General features: G+C 38.0%; 2 protein-coding genes across 3 annotated transcripts; both read right to left on the bottom strand.

Annotated features, from left to right (window-relative positions):
* Nucleotides 1-161: 161 nt before the first annotated feature.
* Nucleotides 162-5794, bottom strand: LOC113283181. 2 transcript variants are annotated; one of them, XM_026532355.1, is made up of 12 exons: nt 5441-5794; nt 4860-5128; nt 4700-4773; nt 4519-4613; nt 3846-3943; nt 3190-3273; nt 2423-2503; nt 2251-2334; nt 2081-2176; nt 1782-1861; nt 952-1037; nt 162-878 (listed from the first exon to the last, which is right to left on the bottom strand). In XM_026532355.1, exons 1-12 carry the CDS (start codon nt 5571-5573, stop codon nt 382-384), a joined length of 1677 nt encoding a protein of 558 aa, XP_026388140.1. In that variant the 5' UTR covers nt 5574-5794; the 3' UTR covers nt 162-381. The 2 variants fall into 2 exon arrangements, with proteins under 2 accessions (XP_026388140.1, XP_026388141.1); XM_026532356.1 differs by having other exon boundaries at nt 162-860; nt 5441-5793.
* Nucleotides 5795-12237: 6443 nt separating this feature from the next.
* Nucleotides 12238-14610, bottom strand: LOC113283182 (probable alkaline/neutral invertase F). Its single transcript, XM_026532357.1, has 4 exons — nt 14016-14610; nt 13499-13930; nt 12860-13418; nt 12238-12749 (listed from the first exon to the last, which is right to left on the bottom strand). The coding sequence occupies exons 1-4, from the start codon at nt 14394-14396 to the stop codon at nt 12364-12366; spliced, it is 1758 nt and encodes a 585-aa protein (XP_026388142.1). The 5' UTR covers nt 14397-14610; the 3' UTR covers nt 12238-12363.
* Between the last annotated feature and the right edge of the window lie 242 nt (nt 14611-14852).

The raw sequence follows: 14852 nt of genomic DNA on the forward strand, positions 1-14852 counted from the left end.
ACCATTTTCCCTAAAGGGTTCAAGGCTTCTGGATCTGGATTTTAGTTGTAGGACATAGTGATCTAACGACTTAGAAGCCGCTTTTGCGGGAAGGTATCCCGCAAGGTCGTGCGGGATAGCACTGCTCGTTGGTTAATGTACGAGGGAACTTTATCAAGAAATTCAAAACAAAGTAAAGAAAGAACTAAAATTAAATCTTTTACAAACCTGCACTTGTAGCTTGCAGGCCAGGTTATTACTAATTCCTGCGAATATGAAGCTACATTATGTACATATGAGATGCAAAGATATCTGGCTATTCTAAACGCCAAAGATTTCTGGGTAAATTTTCAATTTGCATACACTGCTACAGAGGTAAATTGAACTGCCTACTGAGTAATATCAAAGGGGAGGTACCAAACTTTTGCTTTTGGCTGCCCTATTTTGTTGGGATAATGCCGTCTGTTTGTCTTCCCACTTCAAGGGCCATAAATCTCCCCAAAACGACTTCTTAGCTAGACGGTGTAAGGCGGGATTTTTAGACCGTGTCACAATAACACGCTCCAAAGCACCCTCGGAACCATCTTGTTTGACGGATCGACAAACATGCATCATAACTTGTTTACCCCTTTTCATGGGTGCAAATATAATCCGACCCCAACCAGTTCCAAGATCAGCCGGGCATTCTTCAACTTCCTCGTCTTCATATTTATCCACTGCATCTTCTGAATCCACTGCATCCTCTGAAGCATCAGAGTTGTAGGGAACTAAATTTTCTTCGTCATCTTTATCTGCTGCATCTTCTGGAACATCGGAATTACAGGAAACTGGATCTTCTTCGTTTGACATTTCCTCATCTTCGCCAAAATCAAATCGGTCATCTGATAAAGGGTATAATCCTTAATTTATAAATGTACCATTTATGCTCCAACAAAACAATTGAATTAACTAAAACAATGAAGAGATAATTACCAGAGTCACTCTCAAATTCTTCAGGAATTTTGGCACTTAGTTCCTTTAAAGTTTCAAATTTTGTATCATCAAGCGGCCACTGGACACTGCTTAACAAAACAAACAAAAAATAACCCAACCAAAAATATTTCTGTGTCAGATATTTGTCCAATAACTTAACCTTGTTTTTATTGTCTTAGTCACAGAATCTTAAACATTAATCACTTTTAACACCAAAAAAGAATGATGCAATTAAAAGAAAAATATCTGATGACACCTTTATGTCAACAACCATCCATAATGATGTAAGTGAAATTTAAAATAGTAAGGGAAGGTACCATAATTTGGATCATACTTCGGCAGCATATCATTGCAAATGTTTCGAAACCATTAAAGGAGAATACACTTATCAACAGCTATTAGTTATGATTTAGTAAAGTGAAAAGACAATGACAGGTTTATACACTGCGAAACTGCGTAATCATGCATAATCTTGGTTGGAATTTTCCACGTGAATCCACTCAAAGTCAAATTTCCTTGAAAGATGAAGACGGCCAAAAACATTTCCAGGCTACAAAGTTTCCTTAGGTCTAACCTAGTCACAGCTACATATAGACCAAGTCCTGTGCTACAGACTTGTTACTTGAAATTCAAAATTCGAGCAATCCAGAACCTAAAATTACTTTAAACCACACACCAATTACTGCAATCAAGTCATCAAGAACCTAAACAGACTATTGTAATTTGCCAAGAGCCTAGACAAACTAAAAAAAAAAAGAAAAAAAAGAAACATGAACTTTAATATTGCTACTGCAAAGAAAAAAAGGTTTTTTTGCAATAAAGATACTTGCCTTGACCTCTGCCCCCTTCTAAGAACAACAAAGCAGAATTTCTCATCCTCGTAACCACGTAAAGGTTTACCGTTGGATCTCTGAGAATAATGAGAGATGATATAAAAATAGAAATTAATAAAATCTCGAGATTACTTCTATTCAAGAAATTATAAAGAATCTGACTACGCTGCATAAAAAAAATCTCTAACATTTATTAAAATATGGAGAGTAACTGAAAAAAATCCTACAGCAAATAATATGAAAAGGTGAACTGAAGGATTCTATGTAGCAATACATTGTTTGAAGTGCACTTTCACCTTGTACAAACGTTGCGAAGATGTCCTCTGCATGCGTTGAACAAAATGACAAAATGTTCCAGTATTTTCTAGAGGGCAAGCTCCATCGTGTCCACACTGAGTTGTAAAACAACGTGTAAAATAATATGTAGAGAAGGGGAAAAAGTAAGATGTGGATAAAAGAGACTCACAGGAGCAACAACAAATGCACCCTTTTTTGAACTCCTTAGGTCCTCCAGAGCATCGGAAGAAGCGTCATTAGATTTGCGGCATCTCTTAAAAAGTGAACCATAAAATTAGTAAGCCTAAATAAACTTTCAAGTTTCAATCGCGTAACTGTGACTAAAGAAATCATTTTCTTACCCTTTTTTCCAGCCAAAGAATATGAGACCGCATTTGAGATATGATGTCAAACCCTTGAGGTGTTCCCGGCTCAACCAAAACCTATTCCAAACTGGAACCTCGTTCAGAAAATCAAATAAAGCGAAAATCACAACAAATATATTTTGCACCTATAATGTTCTTCCATCGAGTCCTTAAACTATATATACTATAGGTTGATTACAGCACTTGATTATGTGAGTCAAAATGGAACCAAATACACCATATATGCTACATACGGCCATTACTCGTAACAGATTCGAAATGATAGAATTTTGGTGATTAGTGATATTATAAATAAGAGGCGGGGGCAAAGGTCAATGCCACCAAGATCACATTCAATACCCATTATATTTTAGAAATCAAGTTCATTTTAGGCCTAAGAAATACAAATAATGCAAAAATCACAACAGATATGTTCTGCACCTATGATGTCCTACCATCTAGTCCATTAATCAAAATACACTACAGGTTGATTATAGCAGTTGATTATGCGAGTTAGAAAGGAACCAGATACACCAAATTTACTTCATAAGGCCACTACTAGTAACAGATTCAAAATGATCAAATTTTAGTGATTAGTGAGATTATAGCTAAGGGGCGAGGGAAAGGGCCAATGCAATCAAGTATATATCCAATACCCATAATGTCATAACAATTCAGAATATCGAGTTCATTTTGGGTCTAAGAGATACATGTCAAATTTTGTCAAACATAAAGATCATCCACATTATAGTTAGTGATCATACCAGGACATCTCGTGTAAGATCCCAAAGCTGCCGAACAACTGTAATTCTATCTTGGAGCGACGGTATCTCACCAAGAACGTACGACTTGATTTTGAAACAGCAAATAAGCAAAAATTAGCCAAAATAACTTTTCATGCATAAAAGTAGACAGAAGAAGAAATTGCATCAAAAGAAGATGAGGGAACTAGAAGACTGATACAACCACTTCATGACATTTATAGGCTCACAACTCGATGGCTCAAACACACTTCCCCTTGCCTCACAGATGCAGGGGAAAACAAGAAGGATGAAGTAAAAGAAAGAGAGGCAAACAAGGAGACATGGTATATCTGTAGGAAAAGATTTTGAGTACTAATTGTTTTTAAGCAGTGGCTAGTTTACGTGTAACCTTTTATTAACCATCCATAGACTGTCTAATTGTGTAGATTAACTTTATTAGGAGGAAACACAATATCTCCAGCACACACACTTTGTAGAACTTAAAAAGAACCGACCCATCTAATGAAACGGTTCAACACATCTCGCAAAAATTTAGCAAGATCCAAATGCAAAAAATTCTTAATCATAAGATCATTTAAGCAAATGTGTCATCAAAAAAACACAAATACACACACAAAAAGCCAGATAACAAACCCATGTAGGGAACGGAGACTTACTGCAATGACGAGGTCGTGTTCCCTCTCAGATTTATCGATATTTTGGTTTAGTGCTTGAATGCTATCGTAACTCTTAATAAGTGGCAAGCCCTTCATACCTTAAAATCAAACACAGAAAAATCAAGAGATTATTAAAGCATCAAACACCAGCAAAAACCTTTACCATACATGAAAGGAATATCACTAAATTTGGACCTATGTTTTTTGGGATGAGGCATATGATGCAGCTTTGGAGAATAAAATATGGACTCAAGCGCTAGTCATACATTATTTTCCAGCAAGAAAACTTAATATAGGTGATATATTACTCAAAAGACAATAAGTGGGGTTTAATCTCAGTGAAAGAAGTGAGCGCAAGATTTTTTTAACAAAATAAAAGCCTCTGGGCTATATTTAAGGTTAGGTTGGTTAATTAGGTCTTCACTTAGAACTCGGCACCTTGTCCGGATGAGGCGCCTAGGCACCAAAACTCCCACTTTGTCACCTAAGCTACGCCTAGGTGGCGCCTTTTACAACACAACTTTGGACATAGAATACTTAAGATGATAGTATTTTCACTACAAAACTGAGTTTTTTTTTTTACCAATGCCTATATAGCATGGAAGACTATTGATCCTGGATATTTTTTTTCTTTGTTATTAGATACTTGAGTAGTGCAGTGCAATTTAATTACCTGATATAAGGCTTTGAGCTGCTCGTTGCATCGCCTTAGATGGCTCTACTAAGTTAATTTTCTCCAGCGAGTGAGGCCACATTTCCCTCAGAGCCCTGCATAGTTTTCACAACTAAAAATATCGGAAACAAGCAACTACAAAGCAGTAAAACCCAGTTTAGAAAGTGAACCAGATCCTCACCACAGAGCAGAACCAGTACCAGACCCAAAATCCAAAACAGTAGTAGGTTCAAAACCAGGTAATCTCCTCCTAACCTAAATACACAAACAATTAACTCAAACCTCTTAGCCTTTCACTAAAAAGAAAAATGAAAAAGAAAATTTGAAATAAGGGTTTTTACCTCTCTAAAAATTCTATGACAAGCTGAATAAACTGCGGGCATTCGAGAGGCAACATAAGCTAATGTTTCAACATCTCTGTACTTCAATCCACTATCACCATAGGAAGTCTTAATTTTCCATCTTTTCCCTAACTGGTTTTGGGATCTCAAAGGGTCTTCAACCAATGCCCTCGAGGTACTTGCATTCAGGGTTTCATTATCACTCTTTATATTAGCAAAAGATTGACTTAAACTCAGTACATTTCTCTTCATATGCGGGTTTTCCTGCTCTGTAAGTCACACAGTCAAATTAAGAAAACTATAACTATCACAGGATCAAAGAGATGGAAACTGAACATTATATATATGAACCTATATATTTCACACAGACAATTTAACAAACACTGTAACTACAACTAGAAATATAAAGACATGAACATTATATATATGAACCTATATATTTCACACAGACAATTTAGCACACATTGTAACTACAACTAAAAATATAAAGACATAAGACAATACATATTTCTTCTTTAACTTGTTGATATAATGAATTCAATTGCAAAAGAAGTTTTTTTTTTTTGTTGTTGTTGACTAACCTCGAAGGTATTTCTTAATGGCTCTACGAAGTCGGAGAGGAACAATATGAAGACGTTCTGATTGTTTTGCTGCTGATCTTAGGGTTTCTGATGTAAAGACCTTTCGTGCTGTTTCAGGTATCAAAGATCCCATTTTCGATTTTCCGTGATTGATTTTATGGTAGGGTTTATTGTAGGGTTTACTGAAATGTAGAATACATACAATTTCAATATAGCTCGCCAAATGGTGGTGCCAAATTAAGCAGCTCGTTAGGCATGAGTGACATGTTAAACGTCAATCATACAGTATTTTCTTTTTTCTTTTCTTTCTACACTCAAAAGTGGGTGCTTGAGATTTGAGAGGAAAGTCATTCTGTTACTTTCTTTGTAGTGAATATTCGTGCGACGATCATTTGGACACCCGATGTCTATGGGACCGTCTGATATGGCAGTTCTTCTCGTCTAGTTACTATATCATTAATTTGGATAGCACATCGGAAGTAACTTTTTGATTTTTAGAAGTCGAAAATTTAGAAGTCAGTTTAGCTGTAAAATTTCAAAAGGAATTTTAGAAATCGAAAAGTTAACTTTTTGTGAAGCAAAATAATTATGCTTCTGATTTTGATTTTCGGAGAAGAAGTCAGAAATAGATTTGTATCCAAATGCGCTATAAGAAAATATCAACTCTTACAGTCCTACTAATCAAACTTGACAATTTGACACAAGGATACCAAGTTTTTTGACATCACACCTAAACTAATCGATCTAGCAACCAGCCTAGGAGTATCATGTCGGGATTTTCTTAGGGAATCACTGACAACCGCGGAATAACGGATCTTGAGATATTATGATGAATAATAAGTAAACCAAGCACAAGCAACTATAATAATACGAGAAAAATAAATCAACTCACAAGACACAAGATTTATAGTGGTTCGACCAATACATACAACTTGTATATATTGTCTACGTCCACTTTGAGCCGCGCCAACTCAAATCCACTATGAAGAAAAACGATTACAACGTCGTGTGAATCCCAGCAAATCCTTGGTTACACCGCAACAATTACCCGAGACGATAACCTTGTCTCTTTTTCCTCACCAATATGCTCTCACAACGAAATCCTAGCTTTAGCCCTAAAAGCTATAGAAGAAATCTCTCACCGATCTCTTAATCGTTTTCTACACAATACAATTCTACAAGGCCTAATTACCTATTTATATAGGTTACAAACTTGGCCACCAAGAATCCTAGCCGGTTTAGGAAACCCCTTCCCTAAATAACCAAGGCTAACTTTAGGAAATAATAATTAGTCTTCAATAACTAACAATCTCCCACTTTGAAGACTCATTTATTGTCTTCAATTCTCCTTTTCTTAAACTTTGGATTGACGGTGCTAAAAACACCTTCTTTGTCAGTGCGGCTCCCTTCCCAGATCCTCATTCTGAGATACCAACTAAAGCCTTGTAGAGCTTTAGCTTGTCTGATGTAACTCCCTTGGTAAGCATATCCGCCGGATTCTTCGAACCAAGAATCTTCTCGAGCTTCAACTCTCCTTCTTCTAAGAGATCCCGAATGAAATGATAACGAATATCTATATGCTTCGTCCTAGCATGATAGGCTGAGTTCTTGGCTGAATGTATAGCGCTTTGACTGTCGCTAAACACAACACTATCTCGTTGTTCCTTACCCAACTCATCTAACAAACCTCGTAACCAAATCATCTCCTTGCTCGATTCTGTTACTGCTACGTACTCCGCTTCCGTAGTAGACAATGTCTCCAACTTCTGTAAACGTGAGTTCCAACTCACTGCAGCTGACACCATAGTATAAACATAACCTGTCGTACTTCGCCTTTTATCTACATCTCCTGCGAAATTTGCATCCACATAGCCCCTCAAGATAGAACCACCTTTTCCATAACACAATGGTACGTTTGTGTTACCTCTCAAATACCTGAGAATCCACTTCACAGCTTCCCAGTGTTGTTTTCCTAGGTTGCTTGCATATCTACTCACTACTCCCACTGCATGTGCAATATCCAGTCTCGTGCACACCATAACATACATTAGACTCCCAATCTCCGAAGAATATGGTACGTTAGCCATGTACTCCTTTTCTTCATTTGTCTTCGCACACTGCATACTTGAAAGACGAATTTGATTTCCAAGTGGAGAACTAACTGGTTTAGCATTCTCCATATTGAACCTTTTCAACACTCATTCAATATATTCAGCCTGACTAAGCATAAGTACACCCTTAGCTCTGTCTCTTATGATCCTCATACCAAGAATCTTCTTTGCTTCACCAAGATCTTTCATAGAAAACTCACTTGCTAATTGTTTCTTCAAATTCTCAACTTCTTGTAGATATGTTTCGGCAACCAACATATCATCCACATACAGTAATAATATGATGTAGTCAGAACCACACCTTTTGAAGTAACAACAATGATCTGCATTACACCGTGAGTAACCACCTCTATGCATGAAGTTATCAAACTTCTTGTACCACTGTCTCGGGGCTTGTTTTAAACCATACAAACTCTTCTTTAGCTTACACACCATCTCTTCCTTGCCTTTATGAATCCTTCTGGCTTCTTCATGTAAATTTCTTCATCTAGGTCACCATGAAGAAAAGCTGTCTTTACATACAACTGTTCAAGGTAGAGATCTTCAGAAGCCACTAGACTTAACACTACTCGAATAGTAGGCATCTTCACAACTGGAGAAAATATCTCGTTGTAATCAACACCAGGTTTTTGATGGAAACCTTTCACAACCAACCTCGCCTTGTAGCAAACTTCTCCATTTGCTTCAGACTTCATCCGATAAACCCACTTGTTATGCAACGCCTTCTTACCTCTTGGTAATTTTACTAACACCCAAGTGCCATTCTCCTTAAGTGAATTCATCTCATCTTCCATAGCAAGTTTCCACTTGCCTGAATCATCAGCCGCTAGTGCTTCTTTAATATCTTCAGGTTCACTTCCATCTGTAAGTAATAGATAATTCAGAGCATACCTTGGGTTTGGTTTTGGAGTTCTTGATGATCTTCGTACTTCTTGTGGAATTATAGGAGTAACTCCCACTGCAACAGGAGTATCTTCACCTTGTACTTCTCCGCCATCAGCAACACCGTGCCCTTCTTGTACCACACCTTCTGCAGAAACATCATCAATATCGATATACAACTCCTTATCGACGTTGCTTGATCCGACATCTTCAACTTGTGTTTTATTCCTGTCCTTGTACAGCTCATTCTCATAAAAAGTGACGTCTCTACTTCTAATAACTTTGTGACCCTCGTAGTCCCAAAGTTTATACCCAAAAGCGTTATTTCCGTAACCAAGAAATATACACTTCTTTGCTTGAGCACCTATCTTAGACCTCTCACCGGGACTAAGATGAACATAACCAACACAACCAAAAACTTTCATATATGAAAGATTTACCTTTTTGCCGGTCCAAACCTCCTCTGGTATCTTCATATCTAATGGACTACTAGCTAGGTGTCATATTGATTAGATAAGCAACTGTCTCTGTTGCATGTGCCCAGAAGGTCTCGGGCAAACCAGACTGCAACCTCATGCACCTAGCACGTGCATTCAACGTCCAATTCATACGTTCTGCTACTCCATTCTCATGTGGCGTCCTTGAAACTGTCCTCTCCAAACGAATTCCATTTGTAGCACATAACTGTGAGAATTCTGTTTTGTCATACTCACCACCGTTGTCTGACCTTAGACACTTCAACTTCATACCAGTTTCCGTTTCAACCAAAGCTTTCCACTTCTTAAACACTTCAAACACCTCGTGAGATGCAACATCAATTGGTCATGAAGTAAAGCCACACCTTCCTTGAGTGATCATCAATAAAGGTGACATAATATCGGAACCCTCTGTGAGATGCAACATCAATTGGTCCTCATAAATCCGTGTGAACCAAATCAAGTTTTGCACTTCTCAAGTCTCTTCCTCCTGTGCTGAAACTAACCCGTTTTTGTTTTCCAAGAACACGGTCTTCACAAAAACTCATATCAACAGACTTCACCTTAGGTAGATATCCTCCTGAACATAGAATCTCCATAAGTTAGTGTCTTCACCACTACTATAGTAGTTCCATCTGAAGTCTGGTATAGAGTACCGAATCTAACTCCACGAGCTAATACCATAGCTCTTTTCTTCACTTTCCAATTGTGTTTCGTAAGCACAACTTCACAGTCATCATCACAAACTTGGCCCACATACACCAAGTTCTTCTTCAAATTTGGAACATGTCGTACATCCTTCAATTTCCATGTCAAACCGTTGACTTTAAAGATCACATCACCCAAACCAATGATGTCGCATGCTTCACCGTTACCTAAGAATACTTGGCTATAGTATCCTTCTTTATAAGAGATCATAATACTCTTATCACCCGTTGCATGGAAAGAAGCTCTCGAGTTTACAATCCAAGACTCATCTTGCTTGTCCTCAGAGAGTAGTATAAAACCTTCTGTAATCACCTTCTTGTTATCAACAAGGACCTTCACCGGTTCCGCAGCTGCAACTACGTTGACCTCTTCTTGATTACCTTTGTTTCCACTATTATTAGCACCTTTGTTTTCCGGACAATCGCGCTTGTAGTGTCTTACTTTCTTACACGCCCAACACTCAACAATACCTCTAGGTCGGGATTGAGATCTCCCTCTAGACTTCTATCTAGATTTGTTGTTGTTGCTCCTGTTTGAACTCCTGCCTCTATCTTCTTCGTGCATAGTTAATGCCGAGCTTAAAGTACTAGAACCATAACCTTGTTCTATTCTTCTCTCCTCTTCAACAATTAATCTTTGTTGCACATCATGAAGCTTCAACTTCTCGCTCCCTGCGGAATTGCTAATGGTTGTCCTTGCAGTCTCTCAACTCTTTGGTAATGACGACAACAACCGTAAAGCTTGAACTTCATCATCAAAAGTAATACTAACTTTTGAAAGTTGAGAAATAATTGATTTAAACTTCCCAAGATGTGCTGAAATCGCTTCGCCTTCTTGCATCTTCAGATTAAATAGTTGTTCACAGAACATAATCTTCCCCGAGGCTGATGACTTTTGATACAACTTTTCAAGTTCATCCATAAGATCCTTCGTACTAGTTTCCTCATGTACGTTATTGTAGACTTCCTCCGTTAGACATCTACGGATCACGGCTATACACTTGCGATCAAGAGTTGTCCATTCATCGTCTTTGCGTGCTCCCTTTTTCGCAACTCCACCCAATGGATCAGCAAGGTCTTTCTCATATAGGTAGTCTTCCATCTGAGACTTCCAAAACGCAAAGTTCTTCCCATTAAAAACATTAACCCTAGCTACCGTACTTTCGTTATTATCACCCATAACTCCCACTCCAATCGTACAACGATAAACCCTAAAGCTCTAACCCGAGCTCTGATACCAGTTGTCAGGATTTTCTTAGGGAATCACTGACAACCGCGGAATAAAGGATCTTGAGATGTTATGATGAATAATAAGTAAACCAAGCACAAGCAACTATAATAATACGAGAAAGATAAATCAACTCACAAGACACAAGATTTATAATGGTTCGACCAATACATACAACTTGTATATATTGTCTACGTCCACTTTGAGCCGCACCAACTCAAATCCACTATGAAGAAAGACGATTACAACATCGTGTGAATCCCAGCAAACCCTTGGTTACACCGCAACAATTACCCGAGACGATAACCTTGTCTCTTGTTCCTCACAAATATGCTCTCACAACGAAACCCTAACTTTATCCCTAAAAGCTATACAAGAAATCTCTCACCGATCTCATAATCATTTTCTACACAATACAATTCGACAAGACCTAATTACCTATTTATATAGGTTATAAACTTGACCACCAAAAATCCTAACCGGTTTAGGAAATCCCTTCCCTAAATAACCACGGCTAATTTTTGGAAATAATTAGTGTTCCATAACTAACATATCCCATACTTCCTCTACATTAGAGGGGGCAAAAGGCACCATAAAAGGGCAAAAGGCTTGGTGGCCCGGAAAAGGACAAGTAGCAGCATGGATTTAGCTAAAAGAAGCAGCATGTACTCGGTGACCAGCTTCAATAGAATATATATATGAATGGAATTCTTATCCGTTTGGTTTGTTAGTGACCTTTATTTAACATGCAAAAATAGACTCTTCAAAGAAACGGAGACTTTGCAAAGAAAAAAAAGCATGTAATATTTGATGCCCGAAGAAACTATGAAGTGGAGATCTTATCCATTTGGAATTGGGTGGGGAATATGATGGTGGCTTACCAGCATGTAGCTTTCAAAGAAAAGCAGCATGATTTGACGGCCAAAAAGATGTCTTTTTGCTATAATTTTGAATTTGGGAAGGGGTATGAAAAGGGTCTTTTTCTCGTGATCACGAGTTCATGACAAAAATGAAAATATAAAGAAGGTTGGTGGGGCTGTTGGTGAATCTATTGCCTGTCATATCTGATACGGCAGGAATTGATAATGAGTACTGGGTGGCCGTGTGGGCGTGGATAGGTACATCATATTTGTCTTTGGCATTTGGTTCATATATGAACTTTATCAAGAAATTCAGAAAAAGTAAAGAAAGAGGAACTAACACCAAAAATGAAAAAAAGTGCTAATCCTGCATTGCCAATTCCTTAATTGATAATTCCTTAGTTGCAGGCCGGGTTAATTGCTGATTCCTTACGGATACAAAGCTACATTAAGTTAGCCATTAAGCAGCAGTTGCCAAGAGTTTTGATTCTTGCGCAGGTAAAAGACTGGATATGTGATATATGCAAAACCTATGAAATCATGACGATGTTATTGCAAACTTAACCATTTGTTTTTTTCAAACTCAATCCATACGAAAATAAAAACTACCAAAGAGTAGTTCTTAGTAATAATTCAAATGAAATGACAACATTTAACACTCATTTTCTAATTTTTGATTTACTCCCCTTATCGTTTCTTTGTAATTTTGTTACTGCTTGTACATCTTCTTCCAAAGTTGCTTGGTCAGTGCAAGACCATGAACTTGATCTCCTCATCGTCAATGGTTTCATCTGCTTGTCTTCTTCAAGTGAAATCAAACCCAAATGAGTTGGATCTTCCAACATCATTTTTGCTACCAAGTATCCTGCAATAGACCATGTCTGGTATTTCCTGGCTTGTTTGCCTACATATCTACCAAGTTTGCCATCATAATATTCTGGCCAACTGTCCCCTGCCAATCTTCTCTCGACCATGTCGACTGCTCGTCTTGCAATGTGGGGTCTTCCAGTCTTTATACAGGCAGCCGTTAAAAACCATAAAAGCACTGTCACACAAGAACAACATTGAATTGAAACACATTAAAATTCAATACAACTTCATCTGCCCACCCAAATTGCCAAATTGCAATATGATAAATGAAGATAGACTAATTACCTGGCCAAGATCCACCATTGTGGTAACTCCATCTAGTATTCTTGGGGTCACAACCTGTCACAATTCGCCATTCATGGTTTTCAAGTGCTGGATATGTGATTTTAAGAGGCATCTCTCCAACTAGTTCTTCCCAACGAGCTTCGATAAGATCCATTATTGCACTGGATTGCTCTGGAGTTGCTAAAGATGATAGGATAGCAACACAATTACCTAAAAGGAACCACCGGAAATCCATCTTTGCCGGACTGACGTTTCCAATGAAATAACCACCGCGAGTTGGCATAAACTCAAAAACCCAATCTGGAATTGAGTCAGGAATGACGTTAAATTTGTTAACTGCTGTGTGAGAATACTCTTCTGTTTTGTATTGATATATATCGTTAAGCTGTTGGAAGTCTAGCCAGAAGTAACTTCGCATATGGTAGCTAAGTGCATGCAAACGTTTTGAAATCCTCTCCATGAATTCTTCCCCTTCTTTGTCATGATTAAGCATTGCTAAAGCACACCTCAAGGCCATGAAGAATAATGCTTGAATTTCAATCGGATAACCGTAAACTCCCTGCGAAAAATGAGTTTGCACCACCAAATTAAACAAGAACAATGTACACATTATGAAGCTGTTGGAGTCAATAGTATTACCATTCTCCTATCAATCATGGAGCATCCGTCGGCACAGAGCAACGTCGGGAAAGTATCAAATCCCTCTGACAAACATAGATCCAGTATAAGCTTCATTCCCTTTTGACATTCAGGTGTTTCTGCCAAAGACGAATCTCCAGTAGATTTTGTATACGCACGGAGCAAAATAATCCACCAAAAACCAGAATCAACCGGTGCAACTCTCCCTATTGCACTCTCACCAAAATCTGCAACTAAAGAATCTGATTTCCTTATAGGATCATGAAGCACTTTAAAACTTGCTGGCATTGCACCTGCTCCGAGCTTAAACCGATCTATTTTCTTCTCCCATCCTTGGAGGTGAATGGTTTTCAATATGAAATTCTTTACTATTTCAGGTTCACCATTCATTAAAAATGCCAAAGCACTCGGTACAAAATCACGAACGAAAACCTGTTGTACACATTAAAACATCAACAGTTGAGTACTAGCCACCGACGTCGGTCGATCTATAAAAGAGGCTTAATATATATATTACCTGATCGTAGTTAAGAACTTCCTCAGACTGGTGATCATAAGCTGCGATGGTTCCAACCGGTTGTCCGTTGAAGAAGACCAGCGAACGGCGTAAAGCCTCCCAAGCTTCAGCAACCATCAAATGAGGTTCGAATGAATGTCTGGCAAATGATCCCGGAGTATCAAAAACAGAACGTCCTCCGGGAGAGTGTGTTTCAAAGTCTAGTGCTCTACCAATAGACAACTCACTACATAAAGACCTCTCATCGAAAGATCTCTTTCTTTCAATTTTCACAGGCCTTGGTGGCTTGTCAAGAAGCTTTGATATATCATGTTCTTGATCATTTTCTGAAGCAGCAGTTCCATGGCTAATCAGACCATTCTCTTTTAGACCAATATCCATACTCTCTCTTTTAAGTCTTTGTCTCTCAGATAACTTCAATGGAAACGAATAGAAAGAAGTGAAACAACTAGAATTTGGTATCCATTTATAGAAGAAAAAGGACAAAGACTTTGGATAATGGGAGATTTAAACTAGGAGATTAATTAGTCGACAACAGTAAGATTCCGGTGGTGAATTACTACACCTTTAATGCTGGAGCTAGTAGACTAGTATAATAATTGTTACCGGTATTACCGGTTAATAAGTTAATGAGCCGGGCGGACATGAATTATCTGTTAATATGATCTTACGTGGAAACACATCAGCTCGGAACTCGATTGATCCGTCCTTGGACTATGGAAATTTCTTTCTAGACTGGATTTCTTGTCTTATTTTAAAGAAGATTTTGGGTCTATTTCTTTTAGGTGCAGATTTTGGTGAGACAGGGAGGTTCCACAAGCTTGAATTTGGAGCAAA

This window comes from Papaver somniferum, chromosome 5, assembly GCF_003573695.1.
Source record: "Papaver somniferum cultivar HN1 chromosome 5, ASM357369v1, whole genome shotgun sequence".
NCBI lineage: Eukaryota > Viridiplantae > Streptophyta > Magnoliopsida > Ranunculales > Papaveraceae > Papaver > Papaver somniferum.